Source organism: Anopheles cruzii, chromosome 3 (assembly GCF_943734635.1).
Source record: "Anopheles cruzii chromosome 3, idAnoCruzAS_RS32_06, whole genome shotgun sequence".
Lineage (NCBI taxonomy): Eukaryota > Metazoa > Arthropoda > Insecta > Diptera > Culicidae > Anopheles > Anopheles cruzii.
Genome location: NC_069145.1, coordinates 32,445,896 through 32,467,206, shown reverse-complemented (window position 1 = coordinate 32,467,206; position 21,311 = coordinate 32,445,896). Strand labels below are relative to the sequence as shown.

General features: G+C 49.7%; 5 protein-coding genes across 5 annotated transcripts; 3 read left to right on the top strand and 2 right to left on the bottom strand.

Moving 5' to 3' along the window:
- The first annotated feature begins 1,414 nt into the window (after positions 1–1,414).
- On the top strand, positions 1,415–4,104 carry LOC128270243 (probable serine/threonine-protein kinase kinX). Its single transcript, XM_053007645.1, has 5 exons — positions 1,415–1,524; positions 1,592–1,817; positions 1,880–2,525; positions 2,597–2,601; positions 3,283–4,104. The coding sequence occupies exons 1-5, from the start codon at positions 1,415–1,417 to the stop codon at positions 4,102–4,104; spliced, it is 1,809 nt and encodes a 602-aa protein (XP_052863605.1).
- A 256-nt stretch (positions 4,105–4,360) lies between these two features.
- Positions 4,361–6,982, top strand: LOC128270242 (glutamyl aminopeptidase-like). Its single transcript, XM_053007643.1, has one exon. It carries the CDS (start codon positions 4,361–4,363, stop codon positions 6,980–6,982), a length of 2,622 nt encoding a protein of 873 aa, XP_052863603.1.
- A 1,066-nt stretch (positions 6,983–8,048) lies between these two features.
- Positions 8,049–8,790, top strand: LOC128273108 (probable insulin-like peptide 7). The gene has a single exon (XM_053011025.1). The coding sequence runs from the start codon at positions 8,149–8,151 to the stop codon at positions 8,644–8,646; it is 498 nt and encodes a 165-aa protein (XP_052866985.1). The 5' UTR covers positions 8,049–8,148; the 3' UTR covers positions 8,647–8,790.
- A 340-nt stretch (positions 8,791–9,130) lies between these two features.
- LOC128270241 (probable dolichyl pyrophosphate Glc1Man9GlcNAc2 alpha-1,3-glucosyltransferase) lies at positions 9,131–10,808 on the bottom strand. Its single transcript, XM_053007642.1, has 3 exons — positions 10,750–10,808; positions 10,014–10,677; positions 9,131–9,922 (listed from the first exon to the last, which is right to left on the bottom strand). The coding sequence occupies exons 1-3, from the start codon at positions 10,806–10,808 to the stop codon at positions 9,131–9,133; spliced, it is 1,515 nt and encodes a 504-aa protein (XP_052863602.1).
- Positions 10,809–11,520: 712 nt separating this feature from the next.
- LOC128270240 (matrix metalloproteinase-2-like) lies at positions 11,521–15,457 on the bottom strand. Its single transcript, XM_053007641.1, has 8 exons — positions 15,314–15,457; positions 15,089–15,241; positions 14,635–14,750; positions 13,184–13,345; positions 12,815–13,101; positions 12,149–12,748; positions 11,924–12,073; positions 11,521–11,788 (listed from the first exon to the last, which is right to left on the bottom strand). The coding sequence occupies exons 1-8, from the start codon at positions 15,455–15,457 to the stop codon at positions 11,676–11,678; spliced, it is 1,725 nt and encodes a 574-aa protein (XP_052863601.1). The 3' UTR covers positions 11,521–11,675.
- Between the last annotated feature and the right edge of the window lie 5,854 nt (positions 15,458–21,311).

The following is a 21,311-nucleotide window of genomic DNA, read 5'->3' as shown; positions in this document are numbered from 1 at the left end:
ATGTTCCGGTTGAGTCGGCCCAACCCAAAGGATACGCCGAAGGTTCGTACTGCCTATGCTAACGACGAACTACGGCAGGGTGGTCATTCATTGGAGTGCTGTGAAACAGTTAATAACGTTGCCCTTTTGAGGGCCCAGTTCTGTTGCGCTTGGAGCGTATGATTAGAAGCCACAGCAACTATTGTCACTATCACAGCTGAACACATTGATAAAGTGTTACACGTGAATATAAGAAAAAAGTAATCAGTGATTAATTTCATATTCCAATAAAGGTAGGTAAACAAAATTTAAAAAAATTATGTAAGTAAATAAATAAGTGTGGTAAATGAAGTGAAATGAATTTAGTACAGAGGAACCAAATCGACCAAATATAGGTTTTTTTTTTTCAGAGTGGATGTGGTTTCGTTTCAATATTTATCTTATAACGGAGAAGAAAATGTATTTATGGAATATTGAATCAATATCAGTTAGTTTATCGCTGTAATATCATCTAAGGGTCCATGACTTATTCATTACTTGATTGAAGGTAGTTAGCTCGCCCAAAATAATAACCCTGGTATCCTCAAAATTGGTAAAAATTCATATTTGGTTCGAAAAGGTAGAAAATAAATGTTTTTGCATTCAATGTATGAAAAAGCCCCCGGAAAAACTAAAGTGCAGAAAGGCGTAATGCAGAACCGGTACGGGGGATATATTCGGTGGGAATCAATGATGGGTGATCGGAATCACCGAAATGGAACCCATTATAGGTCGAGCACAAGATGTTGTTAGCCAAAAATAGACTCCCTTGCCGCCTCTCGTGTGTCATTGTCGCAGTCGCATAAAGGGCCAGATCGTGCCCCTAGCGGACACACGGAAAAGGGTCATGGTTTGCGTGACTGACCCGTACGACGACGGAAACGCCGGCAGCGAAGCGTGCGACTGGCAAGGGGAACCCACAATAACTTTAGCCACCCGGTGTACTTCTGGAACCGTCGCTCCGTGACGTCGAGCGTAGACGGCGTCAGCAGGTACGGTTGCGGTCGTTTGTGGTAGCTCTCGGGACTGCTTTCGAATTATCATTTTTCAAGGATAAATTCTTGCATTTAATGTTGCGCCACCCTGCCATACATCCTTTGTTCCTTGCTGTGCTGGAAGCGGCGAAACGATTTTGTCCTGTTTATAACTTTGTTTACCAGGCCACTATTGATTTTCTTCTTCGGTTTCGCTTTTTCGTCACATTTTTTCCCCACACGTGCAGTTTGCTCCAAGCAGTGGCTGATTTAGTTGAGGAAAGGTCACGGAAAAACAGGACACAACACGCAAGGACCGTCGCGTCCGCTGCTGTTCGGATCCTTTCAATGGTTTAGAATTGATTGGAGCCATTCGTGTGAGGAGCTTGGTAAACAGCGCCGTTCAGCCCCGCACCGCCCCAATGTATGCCTCATCTTTCGTCCCCGATACGGGACTAGTGTCCGAGATGTTAGAAGCAAAGACCAGCTACCGGCGCGAATTTGACGAGATGGAAAATCGCATTCGGAAATGGTAAGCTCACAAAGGGATGTTTGTAACGATTGAAGATTGGCAAGGATTTTGGCGGAACTTTTTCCAGCGAACGGGAACGAGCTGAACTGGAGCGACGGTTTGCCGATCTGATGCGAGAAAGAGCTGATTGCGAGCGAACTGCGGCCCGCGTTATGAAAGAGCGCCATAAACGGCAGATCGAAGCGGACCGTCAACGCGCGGAACGGAACGAGAGCATCCTGAGGATGCTGAACAAGATCGATCTACAGGCGGCGTCGCTGGCTGCCAAAACAGACCGACTAAAAATGCTGAAGGTACGGGACTTCAGTTTCTCTAACGACTTTGGTTCATTATCGAATGCTATTTCTCTCGGCAGACTCAATACGAAGTGTATCTAATGCGTACCTGGTCTTCAACTCAACACACCGGGTATCAGGCAGCACCGGCGATGATCATGGCGCCACCGCCGGCACCAAAATCGGAATTCGTGCACTACCTCTCCGAGCTAACGCATCAACAAACGGCCAGCCTAAACATGATACCACCACCAACTGCCCTAAGCAGCTATCTTGCTTCTCAGCAGAAAGCGATGCCAATACTACCTTCATTTGCTTCTACGGCGGATGATTCCTTCACGAGAAAGCACGAAACAAGTGCTCCAATGCGGAACGATATATCAACGGTTCCATCCGTCGGTGGTACGAAAGCGAAACGTTTCGAGATGTCCAACGAGGACTTTATTCGCTACATCGACAGTGAAGTATTGAAGGAACCGATTCCGAGCGTAAACGTGGTAGCTCCATCGCCGGAACTCTCCAAGCAGAACCAAGGAGCCTACCTGGAGGACGTGACCGTAAGCGAGGACGAACAGCGAGCACCGGTGGTGGATGGACTGTCCGAAACATTGGATCAATTTAGTATTGTCGAAAACAGCGCCAAGGCACTTGGAAATAAGGAGGAGCTGAGCTGGGCTGACGTTGCAGATAAGGACTATTCTCAACAGATGGAAGACACCGGTAAAGGTAATCCTTTAAATGTTCCACCTGGCTTGAAATTTAACTGGCTTTATATTATTTGCTTGGTTTTGTTACAGAAGCAGTAGGTCTTCAAGATTTGATAGAAGACAATAAATCGCGCACAGCAAAAGAATTGGACCATGAAGCCAATGAACCGCATGACCAACTTTCAGCAACGTCTGCCGAAAACATTGTAGAAGATTCAACAAAACAATGTGAGCCTCAAGTTCAGCCTATTTATGATAAACTTTCGGAAGAAGGGGAAATTAATACAACTGAACCTAGTGTTGTTGAGCAAGCTTCGGAAGAAGGTACACAGCAGCAGCAGGATTATGTTGATGCTCAGGGATACACTGATGGACCGTTAGTACATGAAACTCCACACTATGAAGAGCAAAGCTCGAACGCACCTCAAAACGAAACTTTGACTACTCAATACTATGGTGAAGAATATAATCAACTCATGCCACAGTCAGCTATGCCGCCTATTGAGGATCATTCAATTCAACAGCCTCGGGCTACAAATGCCCATTGGAGTATGGCACGGCAAGCGATGAAATCCAGAGCTTTTCCCGTGGCATCCTCCAAACCGCGAGAGCCTGAAGTGCCAGCAGCTGCTGCCCTTGTCTATGAACCTGGTGTAGGGACACTTGACCAAGAAGAAGATCCGAATGATATCCTACCACAGCCAGGAAGTGCGGATCAAACTGTAACATATCATGATCGTAACGTTGTTCAATCGATTACGACTCCTGAAAACCAGGTCGTAACTACGGAACAGCAGGAGCAAGTGTCATCATCTGCCGACGGATACCATCGTGATGAAAACGTAATGTATCAAGAACCTCAGTATGACGCTACTAGCTACGGAAACGAGACCCAGCAAACGGTCACTGAAGCCTACCAGTATCAAACGGTTGAGGGACAGTATCAAGAGGGCCAGTACGTGGAAGGGGCTGCAACGGATCAATCTCTATATCAATATCAAGAAGGAACGGACCAGACAAATCCTTACGACACGTCTAGCACCTATCTTGATCCCAGTCAACAACAGTATCAGTATGATGAAAACGCGCAATACTATAACCAGCAGCAGAACTATGGTGAAGGACAGTACTATAGTGAAAATACTGACCAACAGGCGCAACAACAACAACAACAACAACAGTACTACGTCGACAATACTGTCCAACAACAGCAGCAGCAACAGGAACTGTACGAAGGCCAGGAAGAGCATCAGCAATTGGCAACGGATCAGTACACTGGGGAGCAACAGCAAATGTACTACCCATCCGATGGACCAGACCAAGCAACCTCACAGGACGCTCCAGCAATGGCTGACGGTGAAGCACCAGCTGTAGTACCGGACGCTGTAGAGGACCCAAGCCGAGATCAACCCGAGGCAACCAAACCCGTGGACCATTCTTCATTGGATACAACCGCCGTCAGTGACCCGGCGAAGGATCCTTCTGTGGAAACGAAAAACACAATCCCGTCGTCTACAAACGACCCGCAACCGGCTACCGATACGCCGACGTTGAGTTCGGTAAACGACGAGAGCGATTTTGATTTCTCCACTCAGTGATAAGCGCCCGATTAGTGCAGTCTGCAGTCGAACTAAAGTGTTAATCAGTGCCAGTGCCACATGGGGCATTCAATTTGGAAATCGCACCGCCTTTTTTTCACACCGTACATAGCCTTTGCCAGACAGCGATATGTGTGCTTTAGTTTTTAATCCGTCCAGTTATCGGACACTTCAACATAGTTTGTAGAGTGCTTGAGACTGGGCATGCAGTTTCCACATTTAAGACCCGGCGGTTTGAGGTGGTTCTCGGTTAGTTATGTGGTGGATTGTGCTGAGCTTGTGTCTGGTTCCGGTGTGGGCCGGTAGCTGGGATCGTCTACCGAACAGTACCGTACCTCTCCATTACGACCTTTTCCTGGAGGCTTCAGGATTGGGTGGGAAAGATTTCAGTTACCGCGGCAAAGTGTCGATCCGCATTGCGATCGTAAGTGATACCGACCGTGTGGTGTTGCACAGTGTGGGCAACAGCATCGACGAGATCGTGCTGCAGACGACCACCGATGGAGAGGTGATTCCCCATCAGCTGGAACCGAATCGTGCCGGAAGTGAATTTTTGCACATTCGTAGCCATCGGCCACTGAGCAGCTTACAGGATGCCGAAGTTTTGCTTACGATAGCGTTCAGAGGGCAGCTCGGTCGTGAGAAGAAGGGTTTCTACCGGACCGAGTATCGCGGAGCGAAGCGTGTTCCCGTGACGGTGGCCGCGACACACTTTCAACCCTGCTACGCTCGACGCGCATTTCCGTGCTTCGATGAACCCGCCCTTAAGGCCACCTTTCAGCTGACTATCGTCAGCAACAGTAGCCACCTGGTTGCGTCCAACACACCAATCGCGAAGGTTAGCCCACTATCGGGCGGAGGTAAGCTGGTCCAATTCGAGCGCACCGCACCGATGCAAACCTACCTGGTGGCGTTCCTGGTGACCAACTACGCGGCCATCCACACCACCAGTCCCTCGGGGGTGCAAGTGGGCGTTTTGGCGCCGCCGAAGGATAAAAAGGCACTTCAGTTCAGCTTGGAAGTGGCATCCTCACTGCTGACGCACCTCGAACGCTACACCGGCCAGCCGATGGGGCTGACGAAGCTGGAACACGCGGCCATCCCACGGTTCGGGAATGCGATGGAAAACTGGGGCCTAGTGTCGTACGACGAGCAATTTCTGGTGTTGGCCGGCAAGAAGGTGCACCGCCTGCGACGGATACAGGCGGTACTGACGATCGGTCACGAGACGTCGCATCAGCAGTTTGGCAATCTGGTCGGACCCGCCTGGTGGTCGTACCTGTGGCTGAGCGAAGGCTTTGCTACGTACTTCGAGGTTGTACTGGGCAACGCACAATACCCGGAACTGATACCGCTGGAGGAAACGTTTGCCATGCGCCACATGAGGCCAGCTTTGCATGCGGATGCTCTACCCATTAGCCATGCCCTAACGGTGGAACCTCTTCCCGCGGACACGGTGCAGATCGAGGAACTGTTCGATACGCTCACGTACAGCAAGGCGGGTTGCATTTTGCGAATGATCAACTGCACGATCGGGGAGTCGGCGTTCCAGGCCGGTGTTCGCCGATATCTTGAAACACACCGAAACGCTGTGGTGCGGCCGACGGATTTGTATAACAGCTTTACAAACTCGACCTCAGGCTGGCCATCGGTGGAGCAAATGTTTCGAAGTTGGACCGATAAACCTGGCTACCCGGTGGTGACGGTGGAGCGATTGAGCGCCCAGTATGTGCGATTGCGACAGAAGCGATATCAACTGCAAGAGGAAACCCCTGACCACATATCTCGGTGGCATATTCCCATTACCTACTACACCAATAGCTCTCGCGGAAGGTACGAGTATCGTCCGGCGTTTTGGATGCGTGAAACCGATCGCGAAATGGTTGTTAAGCTAGAAATGACCGGTTCCGATGTGCTAATTGTGAACCCGCGGCAGGTTGGGTTCTACCGTGTAGAGTACGATGAAAAGGGCTGGCAAAGGATTGTGGATTCCGTCCGAACGTTTCCTCCGACCACACAGGTCAAACTGATAGACGATGCGTTCGTGCTGGCAAAGGTTGGTTTGGGTGAATACAACGCGTGCATCCGGTTGCTTCAACAGCTGCCCGGTGTACGGGATCCTTTGCCATGGCTCACGGCGATGGCGGAAGAAAACGTTGGCTTCTTGCAGCGCAATCTTCGCTCAGTGCGCTTCGATCGTATCGTCCGTGGATTGGCCGGTGAAATGTTCCAGTTCTTCTCAAACGGGAGTACGGTATTCGATTCCGAGGCTCTCGACCGGGCGTACGATTGGTGGAAAAGGCTCGGTGGAACAACAATCTCCGGTCGTCGCAAGTTCGGTCCCGGCTTTGACACAGGCTGCCCAGTAAGGGTCACCCCGCTGACGGTACGGGAACTAGTTTTAGAATTTAGCTCACTGGACGAATCGGTCGAGTTGCGGGTATTTGCACGCATCAAGTGTCAACGGAACGCACGGGACGCGTTGTTCCTTACTGTGCTGAACCGCATTTCGAAAAACAAGCTTCTGCCCATCGACGAGCTATACAAATTGCTCGAAAAACTGATTAACACCGATGCGACCCGATTCCTCGGAATGGTTCTGCAGTTTTTGTCGAATACCACATCCCACGATGGAGGCGCCCAGGATCCGATGGCGATTGCAGAGTTGCAGCGATTACTCAACCACATCGTAACCGAGGTCAATAACCGCGAGCAGATTGCGCTGGTACGGAAGTTGATCGCCCGAAACGAGTCTCTGCTGCCGGGTGGCTTTCTTCAACACGCCAACACCATTATGACGTCAACCATCAGCTGGCGTACGGCGAATGCGCAGGAACTGAACCAACTTATTGCCCACTTTGCGAATTATCGGCCGTAGAAAGCGGTTTAGGGGCTGAATATCGAACGGCACACAAAAACTGTCACCAATAACGATTGCTTTAATCAAATGTCCTTGCTCTGGTTGACCCCCCCTGGTCGTTCGATTGCTTCAGATGAAGATGTCCGGGTTCAGGAAGCTATGTATTTGGTCACTCCGCGTAGGGCATATCGGCCCGTAGATGCACAAGCTGTAACAACTTTGGCGCATCATCAGAACTCGCACAGTGTTCCGATACTCGACTAGGATGCTCGTAGCAATCTATCGGCGCAGGATTTTACTCGTTTGTCACCATTTTTTATCTTGTCGCAAATTGTTCATTTTTCTATATTTTTCCAACTAAGCATCGAAGTTATTTTCGAAAGATACTTAAGTGATAATAATATACAACTGTAAACATAATTTCAAAGAGTTAAACTAGTAAGAAAGAAACGGAGGTAAGTTCTATAACAAGTACTTCAGTACTGTTTACTTGTATTTCTATCTTTTCCGTTCACGGTTCCGATTATTTCAGTTTTGAAAGTTTAAGCAATTGTTCAGATAAAACCGTTGGTTTGTATACATGGAGTTTATGCGGAAAAGAATGCATCCTTTCGTGGCGACCACTGTCGGGTGCTTTGTTGCGTCCCCGTTCCAGCTCTAATGTCTAATTTATGTGTGGTGTTATTCGCGCGTGTTGCGCATCGTCCTGGCTCCACACCGTCGTGTCCACCTTGTGAACGGATCGGGTGGGTGTTGCCGTTATGATTGTTTGCTCTTTCGCCCCGTATCGGTGGTTGCCAGCAGGTTGGTGCGCACCTACAGCTTCCCGAGCGATCATTACATTAGTCAATAGAACCAGTCCACCAGGGCTTATGGGTGTTGGAGTACAGGAGAGGTGTCTGTGGTCATCACTCGATTCCATGAAACGATGATTTCGGGTTGTGACTCGCTTGCGGCCCCCAGGACCAATTGGTCAGTATAAATAGTGTCCACCTGCAACACGCTAGGTCTCATTCATCGGTAGACTGCAGAGCACGCCGAGTGTCCTTTTTTTGCGGGATGAAGTTTGCCGGGACTGTCGTACCCGGAACGGTGCAATAGTGATCGTTCTGCTCGGAAACTGCCCGTGCCTATAGACCTTGTGTGTTTGTGTGTGTTCCCGTCCCGGGACGTAAGGGTCCGGGATGTGGCTACCGTTGGCACTGTGTGTTCTGCTGGAGTTTGCCGACATTGTCAGTGCCTCCGGGAGTGGTCTGGACGATGCACTGGAAGTGACCTTTAGCGAACGAACACGTGCCGACTGGGAAAAGGTTTGGCACCAGGAGAGTCACTCGCGATGCCGCGAGAAACTGATCAGACACCTGTACTGGGCCTGCGAGAAGGATATCTATCGGATTTCGAGGCGTGGTAATCGAGACGCCAGTATGGAACAGGAAAAACGAAGCGACCCTTTACTTGGTCCGGATGGGCCAGAGATCGTTGGCAGAACCGACGTCGCCTTTCCGTGGGCAATCCGTCCCGAGGAAGCTCATGCCTTTCTGCGTACTCGACGCACGGGTAAACGCCGTTCCGGTGGTTCCATAACGGCCGAATGCTGCAATCGCACCGGATGCACATGGGAAGAGTACGCCGAGTACTGTCCATCGAACAAACGGCTGAATCACTATCGGCGCAGAAAATGAGCTCCGATTTGGAACCGCGGTTGTTTCATGATTGGTGGTGATGCGCCGCACCATCGCCCGGGTGCGGTTCGTAAAGGACTATCTTCAAAAGTACTGACCACGACCAGCAGACGCTAAGCAAGCCCACACATGCCTGAAAGGGGTAGAACGAGGAGGATTTCTCGGTATTCTTGATCATCGTACACAGCATAGGTTGTAGAGTTTCTAGTGTTTCGTTCGAAATATTTGTGAAATAAAGGTAACCGCACTACCCAACCGCCATGAGCAACAGGTTTTTGGGCGTTTGGTCGGGGTGAAGCTATTGAGAAACCGCACGGAACTGGCACTGGTTTATGTTAAAAGTATGTCAGAAAAAGGCAAGAGAATCATCACATTTTTGTATCGAGATAAATCTGGCTAAATTCGTATATTTTTTTCAAAACGCAACATTTATTACAATAATTTACATTTTATAAATATCATAACGTTTCGCAATTCTTCCTTGTTACTTTTTCTTCTTCCTATCCGTACTGGGATCGGTAATTTTCGCAGTCAAGAATGATATTTGATAGGAAATCCAGAAATACAACACTCCGACGGCACAGTAAACACTTGTCAGCAGCAGTGGCACGAACGGTAACCGTTCCCGAAGACCAATAGCATCGTGAACTAAGTTTTCGTACACACAGAGTATGGGAAAACCGGCGAGATAGAGAAATTCCGGAAGGCGGAAAAAGTTTCCATTATGCAAATGTTTCAAAACCGCTACACTGACCGCGGTGTAAGCTACATGTAGACTGATCTTAACAATCGTTAGTTCCGGTTTAAAGAGAAGCGGAAACAGTGAGTAATGAGCCACGATGCCCAAGAAAACGGTCCAACGTGCGTCGTTCGCGTTGACGATCGACAGCAGCGTCAAAGGAATGAGCACCATAAGGATTGCTTTCTCGTGGACGTGCCAACCGAAGAGAAACGAGGTACAGCCAGACAAAACGATGGCCCGGATAAAGCAGTGGCCAAGGTACGCCGTCGATTCTCTCCCAGCGACCGACCACAGTTTGATGGTCACCGGAAGCATGGCGACGGCAGTGAGAACGAATGTTACCGCCGGCGTGACAGACGGCAGGACGGAATGTTCAAATGTTTGCACCAAGCCACTGCTAGTTCCAACGGGCAGCCCTCGGCGGCCCAATGCCAGGGCGAGCACCTTATCGGCAGCGTTGTAGAGAGCCCACAAGTTCGGTGCCCAGTAGGCATGCGTGAGGCCACGCTTGAAGGGGAACAACCGCGACAGCACCTTAAACAGGAAGAACGTAACGACCGTATTGAGCCATAAATACAAATTAGTATCGGGACACAACCATTAAAGGGCACAAAATTACACATACCTGCGGAAGGTGGCTGTGGAATGGGCCAAACGACAGCAAACAGACGGCCAGCGTGATGGAGCCGAGTTTGATTAATTTCATTAGTGCTTGTCCGCCACTTGAGCCGCGTAGGCAATAAAATCGAAGCAAATAAACCGCAAAAACTGGGGCGATGTAGATGAAAATGTGCTTCAGGTTAAGCAGCACCGCAAATAGTAGTGCCGATTGTAGCGGTTTGCTTTCCAGCAACGCTCCGATGCTCAATAGTAGTACACCGAACAGGAACCCGTTGTACTGGAAGTGAATGTGGTCAACCATGAGCAAGCCAGCGTTGGCAAGAAGCAGAGCACTGCCGATAAGCTGCCGAGACCGAGAAGGGTTCCCATCATCGCCAGCCAGTGCCCGCAAGCAACGTCGGGCACCAAGTGCGTAAATGACGTCCGCAACAATCACGGAGCACCGTTGGAAGAGAACCGTTTGTTCGGAGGCATAGTTGAGATTCTTCACTTCCAGCATCCGTGGGTCGAACGATTTGGCCACCTGCGAGAGGGCCCACTCGAAGTAGGCAAACAGTGGTGGGTAGTCCAGTGTCCATTCGCTGGTTTTCTCGTAGTACCACCGGGAAAGCGGTAAACTGTGTGTGATTGCAAGCCAGTTACGGTGTACCTCGAAATCAGTAGAGCGACTGTCAAACGAAATGGAACCATTGTATTAAACAAGACTATCGGATTATCGACTGTGCAGGACTTGTACGTACTATGCAGGAATAAACAATAGTTTAATACCCGAAGTTAACAGAAAAACATGCCAAAACATCGCTATGTACCGGCTCGGAACAACTGCCACTGAATCTTACGTGTTTGTTGCCACGGAAACTGCACTGTGTTGAGGAAGCGTTTACTATGGGCGCTCCATTTCTCCACGCATATTTCTAGCAAAAATGCAAGGCTGTGCTTCTGCCAACAGCAGTTCAACTAACTGCGTTAGTACTCAATACAAAATATCTACGAGAAAATAAATTTGTTTCATGCTACAAACGTATTTTGTGATAATTTGAAGTAAAAACATCTCTGGAGCAGACTTGGATCATAGGGAAGTGAAGGACCGTTCGCTTCAAAAACGTAAACATTGGTAAAAATGCCTTAGCGTTTTGGGGAATTTAAAAGAATCATAGCATTGAATGTTTCCTATGTTCCACTGTGAGGCAACAGCAGGTAAATATTTTTTTCTTTTAATAACAATGATATTAAACATACGAAAATAGTGCACAAAACATGCATTAAAAGAAAATAGATTGAAGCGTTTTTCACTGACAGCTGCAACGCTTCACCATGAACAGCTGATCGATACGGAGAATAAAAAAGGGAACTTCGGTGGATGCGAAAAGTAGGTTGACTCAAAAGTGACCTCGAGATGTATTGGAATATTTTTATTTTCACCAAGTGTAAGAATTCTGTAACATAATCAACGTCAATCAGCATTTTTTTTCGCATTGATTTTCTTTTTCTTTTTATTTTATGTATTTGATTATATTTAAAAGTAATTGATAGAAAACTGAAAACTTATTTATACTGGCAGTTTGCTTTGGTGTTAAAATTAAGAACTATTTTCAAATGCATGCAATAGCTACTAATAATTAATTTAATCTGTCTTTTTATTCATCAGCCCATTCAGCCATGATGTTTATCTACAACCAAGCCAAATCTGTCCTGTCCTTCGAGGGTATCCGCGTTCTGGGCGAACTCGTTGATCGTTGTACAGCCAATAGAAGTTGCCTTTGAAAAAGTAAGTTTTGCCTGGGACGGGACGTATCCGCACATTTACCGATAACAGGGCGAGCGCCAAGGACACGTCCAATGGAAGAAAATATAGTTATTAGCAGGCCTCCACGGTCTGCCGCCTTTCCGGCTATCGCGCGCACCAATACGCACCACTAGCAACTGCAGTCGCGCCGTCAATATTGCTCGGAATGCCAAACCACCGATCCATCGACAACGGGTAGCCTTCATCCATCTCGCCGGCCGTATCATTGTACCGCCAGAACTGATCACCCGCGAAGAAGTATGTTTTGTCATTTTTGGCTGCAAAAAAGAGACACCAAAATAGAGGTAGTAGAGGTCGTTGGCAAAACCATGACCGGGGCACGAGACACGCACACCAGACCAAGGCCGCATCGAGGCGTTTGAGATCCTCCGGCAATCCAAAATCCGTTATGGGACGCACTTCCGGCTGGAGATAGTTCAGTGCATCGAACACCCAGTAATAGCGACCGGAAAACAGGACGATCGCATTATCGTCCAAGCGCTCGTACACTGCGTCAATGTGAGTGACCGTTTGGGGGAAACCACGGAACACTTGCCAAATCTGCACCGGATAGCCTTCCTTTATGCGATACTTTTCGGTCAGCCGCCACAGGTATGGTCCTTTGAAAATAAACACTTCTCCACGCAACAAACCGATCGCATCGAAACTGCCGCTACAGATGTCCGGAATCGGGTGGGGTTCCGGTGCCTGCGTAATCGGTGGCGGCGAATGATGGCGAATAATGTGATCGTCAACCGTCTCGTAGTCCCCGACGTATGTGATCGGAACGTTGTACACCTCGGTGGTGCTACTGGATGGGACGTGTCCATCGGCCTCGACCTCCAGATCTGGCAGTCGAGGGGCAGGCGTTACAGTGATTCCCTCCGTGATCTCCGGAGTCATTTCCGTGGTGTACAGCCAGTCAGGATCCTCCGTTATGTGTCGGTTTTGTACTGCGAAGACGAAGATTCACCGATTAAGGCTGTCCTGGTGCAAAACCTTACGGCAAATCCACTCACTGTACAGTTGGTACATGGCCAGAATGTCGTCATAGTCGAGCGTCCCTTGCGTGATGCCTTTGTAGTACGGGAACATTAGCGACGAGTAGACGGGCGAATGCGCAAGACCCAGCGAATGACCCAGCTCGTGAATGGCCACCGAGTAGAAATCAACCCCCTCACTAAGGTGCGTCGAGTTTTCCTTCCAATTCTCGTCTTCGTCAAAGTGGATGTCACCGCCGTAAGCGTTCATCTCGTACGGATAGAAGGCGTGGGCCAGTATATTGCCCGGACCATCGAACGGGTAACTATTGTTGGTGTGCATTGGTTTTGGGCAAGATTGATTTAGTTCTGGTTACACCTTTTAGGACGATCGAGCACGCTACTCACTTGTCGCCATGATGACCGCTACCAAAACCGACTATGATGTCCGCCGATGGGTCGTAAACTCGCACGAAACGCAGATTGCTGTACTTGCTCCACTCGCCGAACGCTTTGGCCATAAACCTGGCCACCGACTCTTCGCCGACCTTGCTCGACCAATTCGCTATGCTGTTTTAACCGTTTCCGGATCGAAATTAGAAGTGGCAAGACAACGTGAAACCCGAATTCCCCGACGGAAGGTCTACGGAAGCGGTGGCCCAAGTTCAGCTTGTCAGTGTTATAACGTTGTACATGTTCTGGGAGGATCTCTGGCCAACCCAACCGTGATTGCCGGTTAATTGCAAATTGCCAATCAAATGACCCTCGCTCGCCGTGAATGCGAGGAATTCAATATTCCTTTCCAGTTGTAGGCTGGAAATCGATGAAAATGCTAATGTCTAAATGGCACCTGTCCGAATGGTTGAACGGTGACCGCCCCGAATCATTCGCAGCGAGACACACACGCGCGCACACAGGCCTCGGAATGCACGCACGCACGCACCTATGCACTCATGATCGTTTTCAATTAAAGTGAAAGTTTATTCCTTTCCATTTACAGGGTGGTATTTTTTACCTCTCTTTTTCTCTCTCTCTTTCTCGGTCTCTCTGACACACACTCCTTCTATCTCTGGTTGCTAATGCTGGCCACGGGCAAGTTGACCCACCCGTTGGCTGGATAATGAATGGCCGTACCAATTAAACGAAAATGGGTATCGCAGCGAAAGCTAATGGCCGCCGTGAAGGTGGAGACGTGGATTACTTTTTTTCATCGACTGTTTGGGTTGTCGTCAGCAAAAAATGGGGCCTTTCGTGCGCAACCCTCGGATGCGGCGGCGGCCACCGCCGGGCCGACGTTTAGGGTCGCTGCAATTGATAATTAGTGCGCAATTTTACCTTATGTTTCACCGAAGGACCCAACGAACCATTTGGTGCGACCGCAAACAATTACGATCGCACTGGGTGTGGTTTACTAATTTTGCCGAGCGCTTGACCCGTGTGCTTAAACGGGGTTTAAATTTAATAAAAGTTAAGCAAACCGACACCCGACGTGCTGGTCCCGAAAGGGTTAATGCCGGTCAACTGGTTCGTTTATTCGATGATCGATCATAGATTATCGTCGATCGTTCCGTACAGCATCGAGCGGAGCGGCAAGCCCGGAGTCTGACAGGTGCCGCCAATCCCCGCGCGGGATCGAATAAAAAATTGCCCATCGATAGCGCTGCGCCATAAAAGGACGGGGGAGGTCCAATTGGGGAAGTTCGATTGGGCTGTGTTTGGTCGAGCCCGTCTACTTTCGCTCGTTTCTTCCCTCACCGTCGGAGAGGGAACTTGGGGAAAGGTAAGGGAGCCCATAACATACATAAAACATACCCGACCTCTGGTGTGTCGTTTGGGGGGAAGGTAAAGTGGCCACTTACAAGTACGTTATGCGCCGCTTCCGCCAGCTCTCCGAACCGATCACGTATCGCCGATGGCGCAATGATTGATCGTGCTGCATCACGTCGACCACGCCGCACCGTGGCGCGGACATTAGCTGAAAGGATGAAGATGTGTTGGGTTTTGGGGAAGCTTTTCTTTCGGGGTTTTCGATCGCCCAACGAATTCGAAAGGGAAGCGGGATCAGTCTGTGGAACTTTCAGCCACCAATCACTATTGATTCCAACATTACACAATCACTCAATCGATTCAGTGTGGCCCCTGTTCCGAGGGATGATCGAGATCATTCCACGCGTTCTTCTAAGGACCTTTCTTCGAGAGGTGTCGCAGGTGTCGTTTCAATTTCTAGAGTACTAGTTGCCTACCTGAGTCATATTGCTTGGGCTCACTAGTGCTCCATGACCACAGGTAAGGCGCTTCCTTGAGAACCCTTACCTGTAGAGTGCGACGATCCAGGACGCCGGTTTGGGGCAAGTTCCCGAACTTCTGCACGTGCCGGATGGCGTCCACGATCGCCTCTGCGCTGTACAGGGCTTCGGCTTGCGTCGGCCCTTTCTCTAGATACCCGAAGCGGCGCATAAAATCGAGCTACAACACCAAGATTTAAGGGACCGTGAGTGAATCCGATTGCCGTCGGTGTTAGTCACTTCACACACAGACCATTTCTTTCGCCGGCACCGCGGGCGCACCGTTGGCTGGCAGCATAATCGAGCAGGCGATAAGGCAAAAAGGAACCGCAAACACGCAAAGTGTGGGAATCGCCCCACGAGTCCAGCGGTCGTCATAATCCGTTCCTACCAGCATTTTGTACGGTGATCGATCACTGGCTTAGGGCACACACACACTCTCACGCATGCAAATCACGAGTGGACCGGTTCCCGTTGATCGACGCGGACCGAGCTGACAACCACTGGTGGGTGATCCTCCTCTTGCGAGACACATAATTAGACTGCGGCTCTGACAGCGGCTGCCCGCGTTAATGCTAATTATCAAACATGCTGGAACTCTCGCTCGCTCCCCCCGGAAGAGAGAGAAAGCCAATCGAAAGTGTAGCACTTGGAAGCGGAGATGTGGTTCTGCTGGTGCGTCGCCGCCTGATCGCCGAAGAGTGTCATCCGCAGCCAGAACCGTCCGGGGTTTGGTGCGGGTTTTAATTTTTCTCTTCGCTCCCGCCCTGCATTAAGCGATCGTTCCTTGATTTGTTCCAATTAGTGTGGACAATTAATGCGTGCAGCTCCGCCCAACGCTCGTCCCGATGCGAAGTTTCCGCCACGAGGCGAGGTCAAGGCGGGCAGTCTGCGAATGTCTTGTCGCTAGATGGAGATTGCGACGCCATTCGCTCGAGGATCGCGGCTCGCGGTTGATGCGTAGTCAGCGTCTGGTCAGCGATTAGAAAAGAAAGGGAAACTCACATTTTGATGCGTTTCTTTATGGTCATTATGCCGTTATGTATATTATCCGTCATCTGTTGTGGGGCTAATGGTTCGCCGAATTCGCTGTGGCATTCCTTTTCCGAGCCCCGAAAGACCGAGTGTTACGTCAGGCAGTGGATGTTCCCGTACGACAAAATAAATTTAAAGCTATCAACTCGAAGTAAACCAAACTCTTTTAAACAAACTCGAAATAAACAAAATTTATCTAAAAAAGAGGCAAAAAATGAGAGCAGGAAAATGACGATGGAAACAAATAACTTTCTCAAAGAAAAACAAACACGATTTCTAAAACTTCAGGAACACTTTGGATTAGATATCATAAAAGGGGAAAAAAGTAATTCAGCGAAAGTTTCTCACCGTTACCAAGCTGTTAATGCTTGTTGAGGACAGACTGCTGCTGTTAGACCATAGTTTTCGCCCCGAATGGAGCGGATACTTATGAAAGTGTTTGAAAAATCCACATTTAACGGACTTGATTGAAACAGTTGAAACAATCGATGTGGTATGTTTGTGCTTATGCAAAAACGATGTGAAACCCAACGATTTTAGCCAAGAAAGTGCTATCTAAACCTTAACGAATGAGGAATCAAATTTAACAACCGTTGGGATCGCCCACTGGGAAGGAAGACAACTATATATACCACATGGCAACTACAAGACACGGGTTAGGAAATCATGTTGCTGGGCAGATTAATGTAATATTTATTAAACATGAGTTGGTTTATCAAACAAAAGTATTCAAAACTGAACCCAATCCCTTACGCCCAGCCTTAGCAGCCTTAATGTAATAAGATTTTCATAAAGAAAGAGTAGGGATCATTTTTGGTCCAATATCTTTTTAAAAAGTCGACTGAGGTGCTACGTTTTTCAACGGTTCCTAACTGTACCTACGCCACTTTCCACCATTCAAACGGTGTTGCAACCGAGTAGTGGTAATACAGTAGTCTCATTACTCTTACATTCTTGTCGCTGGCATGCCTTTTTCATTAAATTCGCTCTCCCGGCCCGGATGACGTGCTGGCCGACGTTTACCACATTCGACACAGATTTACCAACAAACCGACCGACCGACAAATAGCCGTTGCCAAGCAGCAGCAGCAGCAGCAGTAAAGTAAAAAGAAAACGGGTGGAAAAAAGGTGGAAAGCTTTCCGACGCAATTTCCCACGAGTTTCCCGGCGGCTCGGGAGGAAACGGGCTCGTTTTCTTGCCATCTTTCGAACGCACACCGAACACCACGAATGTAACAAGGCCGCGAAAGGGAAGGCAAAAAACAAGCGATGACCCGGCGTCTGTTTTGTCGACTTTCGTCCGGAGAAACCCCAAATTATACGCAAGCTAATCACGGACCGTCGGACAACAATTGGGCCGAGTGTCGGGCACGATTTTCCACGCTTTCGGTTTCGCCGGTGGAAATCGTCTGCTTCGCGCGCGACAGATCGCTGCTGCATTAAGACGTTTTTTTGTTGTGTGACAGAACCACAAAAAAAGACCCCAAAAAAGCATGTTTTAGTAGTTCCTAGGGATGACCGACCAGCCGGTCATTCAATTTGCAATGCTCGGCCTGGCCTTTCGGATGCGGGGCTATCGTTACGAAAGCCGTGTGGCCATGTCGTGAGAACGCTTCGAGATTAGGTAACGACCGCCGGTTGCCGGCCTTCGAGTGGCAAGCAGTAATACCTTGAGAAGCTACACACTGTTCCATCGTTTAATTATTCTTTTCCCACCCGAAAACGGTGTTCCGAAATGATGCACCTTCCGAGTGAGTCATTCAGGGGTAAAGCTCGAAGAAACAGCTCGATTGTTCCTCGGGGACCTCAGGCACATCGCACAATGCGCGACTTCGACAGCACAATTGACGGCCGGCGGAACACAATTGCAAAGAAAATGCACTTCCCGACAGGCGAAAAAAAAACGAAACCAAAGAAAAATGGCAACAAAGGCAACCGACTCCAGTTACTGACTTCACACGGCCCCGGGCGACACCGAGCTACTTTCCAATCAGCACCCCGGCAATAACGCTATCACTGCCTCCAGCCCGGGGTGCCCCGGGCTGGAATCCTTTCCCCACGTCCTAGCACGAATCCTGGCCGGCGAATTTTTCGGGGCCCACGACGGCGTGCGCAAGTGGAATTCGAAATTGAGTCGAAAACTTTTCTCATTGCTCCTGCCGGCGGCGGCGGCTGGCTACGGACTACAACCCGAGCCCTCCCGGAGGCCGCAGCGGATGGAGCCGTGGCGTCGGTTGTTTAGCGCACCCTGCTTACAACGGAGAAGGCATTTGGGGAAGGAGGAAGACAGCAACCGGCAAGTGAAAAGAAAATACTCGGAGCCATCTCTACCGACCGCGCGCATTTGCATTCAATTTCCAGCCAAACTCCCCGAACGGAACTTACTCCGGCCTTCGGGGGGTGCCATTTGGTCCCTCGGAATCGGATGTTTTTTCGCTTCTTCCAAGGAGCACGCAACTGGGACGCTTGTGGGTCGGTGTTCCGGTTCCGGGACGACAGGCACTTTGCAACTTTGGGGCCGCCAATCGCACATCAAACTTTAACCGGCTCCGGCGCTGTGCGTGGCATTGGGAAGGCTCCATTTTCTCCCCCTCCTTGTTGTGTGCTCACTTTGCTCACTCCCACCGCTGGTGGGAGTTCCGAACGGGAGAGAGTTTATTCATTCCGGGTCTTAGCTCGTACTTTGGCCATGGCTTTGACATTTACATTTTCCGCCCGGCTGGCGAGTGCGTATTAAAATTATTCGCTTGAAACAGCCGCGACAGAACAAGAAAAGGAACAGGAAAACTGGGGCTGGCACAAAGGTGTGCCCTTTAGGTGCGACCTCCCGGTGTTGCCGACGACGGGATAAGGTGTGCCAAGAAATGGTAGCGTGGCACAGTAAAACTTTACCTGGCCCTGGTTAATACGCGCTCGTTCGTGATTAATGTCGGCAAAGCGAACGGCAACATTGCGAAGCAACGAATCCTTTGCGGTTATCGTTTGCCGTTCGGTGTCCCAAAAGCTCTGCTGCTTGTGAAACCAGAGTGTAGGGACATTATGGCACAATAGGAAAAAGAAATTCGTAATTCGTAATCGACCGAATCGCAGATTGATTATTTACAGGAAGAATTTAGAACTAAACCCACGTGAAGTATCGGCCTATTTACGACTACAGAACGGAAACGGTGAGCGCTTGGAAAACACTGAGATCAAGATGAAAAATGGATGGAAATTGATCAACGGATAAACAATAAAACGCAGAAGAAACAATATTCACAAAAGCCACTTGCATTAGAATTCATTTTCATTTGAAGGATGGATTAATTAGGTGTAAAAGGTGAACATAAAATGGCTTTTAAAGCATAACCAACGAAGATTGAGTCCTGGAAGATACTTCCTTATGTAAGACTCCAATCATCACCAGAAATCAAGTAAAAACATCAAAAATTCAACAGAAATACCAAATAGCAAACTATGTCCGACCCACAAACGTGTGCAGATCCCTGCTATCAGCCGCCTACTTTGAATCCCGTACCGCCAGATATTGCTGTTGGAACTTTGGTTGCAAATTGCGAAACGAAATGAGAATCTCTTACTTTCTGCTTTGTTTCCCGAAACGAAATAAAGTTATACTGAGTAATGTCCGCTTAGCGAGAAACAACCACAAAACTAACAGCGAGCACCGGGCGCAACATAGGAATGCCGGAGCATGACTCGCCCTTGTGTTGGTCCGCGAGAGAACGAATAAACGTCGTGCCCTCCGCTGCGTTGTTTCCAATTATGGTTATGAAATATTTGCAATTTCTACGCCAAGAACTGAACGGCCGATGGAGGACGCGCTCTCGAGAGTGAAGAACGCAAGCCCCGTGCTGTGCTGGGCTGGGTGTTTCGTCTGATCTCCGGTAACCTGTAAACATTTCCAGGAACAAGCGAAGGCCGAACAGATTATCATTTCTCCGTCCGCCCGCCAAACGGAACGCCGGCTGAAGGCTGGATTTGAAGCGGCCCGGCAGAATGGAAATTACGCCTTCAAAGGCGGAGCATGCTGGCTTTCTTCGGACCCAACCGACGCCGGGGCCCGACCGAGTCAACGCAATCAAAGGATTAGGCCATCGATTAAAAGCCCTCAGCGCGGCGATTACGATTTGCGGGGGTCAGGAACTCTCCAGTCCCCAGCGGGGGCAGTTCCAGCGGGGAGCCGACGGGACAGCGGGAGGTCCATCGTGCGGTTCTAGGTACGCACCATTCGCGCATTCCCGGCCCACGCCAGGACACGAAAATCGTTTCAGGCGCTTTCAATCGCTTTTTCGACATCCGCCCGTGGCTGCCCAGTGGCTGCCCGCCAGCCTCTCTCATCCAGCCGATTGGCCTAGGGGCCAACGAGAAAAAGTATTAAATTTTTGTGTAATTCATTAGCGTGAAGTGGCTCGTCGGGCGCATTCTTCATTCGCTAGACCATCCTCCTCTTGGCAGGTCGCGGCCGAGAACGTAACCCAAGCACCGTCGGAGCCGGTGAAGCCATTTAAATGAATTCCAAGAAATAGTTCTTCAACGCAGCCCCAGGAACCGGTTCTGCCCAAGGGGGTGGGGGTGTGCGGATAGGCACCTAGGGAGCGTTTCTCACGCAGCAGGACCACTCGTATGTGGCCGTGGCCGCATGTCAGGATGTTAAGATGAATTACCTTTTAATTCACCATGTAACATGCCGATGATGATACCGAGATGCTTCGGGGGCCGGGGCCCGGCCGGTCGACCTCACGAGCGCCCCTCGCATTGGATTACTTCGAGGCGGCCCGGAGCCTTGCGGTGGACCACATTCTGCCCGGTCATTACGGCGAACGAACGCTGAAGCCCGGGCTGGCCGGGGATCGGGCTGGCTTACCCGGGGTCCCGGCCCATTCTGACGGTTCATGGGGTCTTCTTGCTTTGTGGTCGGTCGGTTAGGGCGGCCAAGATGGGGTCGGCCAGTATTCTATTTGCGCCTCCCGACCTCCTCCCGGTGGTCGGGCCGAAATTCGTTCTGGGGAGCGATTGCCATCAGCGAAAGCGGCCCGAGCGCCAGTCATCACGTAATAAACCCTTCCGAAGGCAGCCGGATCCAATTTTACGCCCACCGTGCTGCTCCGTGGGCTTCCAGTTGATGATTTAATCCTTCGGAGTGCATTCAAACGGACTGAATGTTGGCCACATTGATACCATTAGCTCGGCCGAATGCCCGTTTGATCACAATGGTT

What these genes read in the sequence shown, in the direction of transcription:
- LOC128270243 (XM_053007645.1), top strand. Translation starts at nt 1,415, where the DNA reads ATGTATGCCTCATCTTTCGTCCCCGATACGGGACTAGTGTCCGAGATG. An exon ending in GAAAATCGCATTCGGAAATG is followed by an intron (nt 1,525 to 1,591) that starts GTAAGCTCACAA and finishes AACTTTTTCCAG; the next exon opens with CGAACGGGAACGAGCTGAAC. An exon ending in ACCGACTAAAAATGCTGAAG is followed by an intron (nt 1,818 to 1,879) that starts GTACGGGACTTC and finishes TTCTCTCGGCAG; the next exon opens with ACTCAATACGAAGTGTATCT.
- LOC128270242 (XM_053007643.1), top strand. Translation starts at nt 4,361, where the DNA reads ATGTGGTGGATTGTGCTGAGCTTGTGTCTGGTTCCGGTGTGGGCCGGT.
- LOC128273108 (XM_053011025.1), top strand. Translation starts at nt 8,149, where the DNA reads ATGTGGCTACCGTTGGCACTGTGTGTTCTGCTGGAGTTTGCCGACATT.
- LOC128270241 (XM_053007642.1), bottom strand. Translation starts at nt 10,808, where the DNA reads ATGTTTTGGCATGTTTTTCTGTTAACTTCGGGTATTAAACTATTGTTT. An exon ending in CTATTGTTTATTCCTGCATA is followed by an intron (nt 10,678 to 10,749) that starts GTACGTACAAGT and finishes TTCGTTTGACAG; the next exon opens with TCGCTCTACTGATTTCGAGG. An exon ending in TCCACAGCCACCTTCCGCAG is followed by an intron (nt 9,923 to 10,013) that starts GTATGTGTAATT and finishes TTCCTGTTTAAG; the next exon opens with GTGCTGTCGCGGTTGTTCCC.
- LOC128270240 (XM_053007641.1), bottom strand. Translation starts at nt 15,457, where the DNA reads ATGCTGGTAGGAACGGATTATGACGACCGCTGGACTCGTGGGGCGATT. An exon ending in TGGATCGTCGCACTCTACAG is followed by an intron (nt 14,751 to 15,088) that starts GTAAGGGTTCTC and finishes TCATCCTTTCAG; the next exon opens with CTAATGTCCGCGCCACGGTG. An exon ending in CGATGCGGCCTTGGTCTGGT is followed by an intron (nt 12,074 to 12,148) that starts GTGCGTGTCTCG and finishes TCTTTTTTGCAG; the next exon opens with CCAAAAATGACAAAACATAC.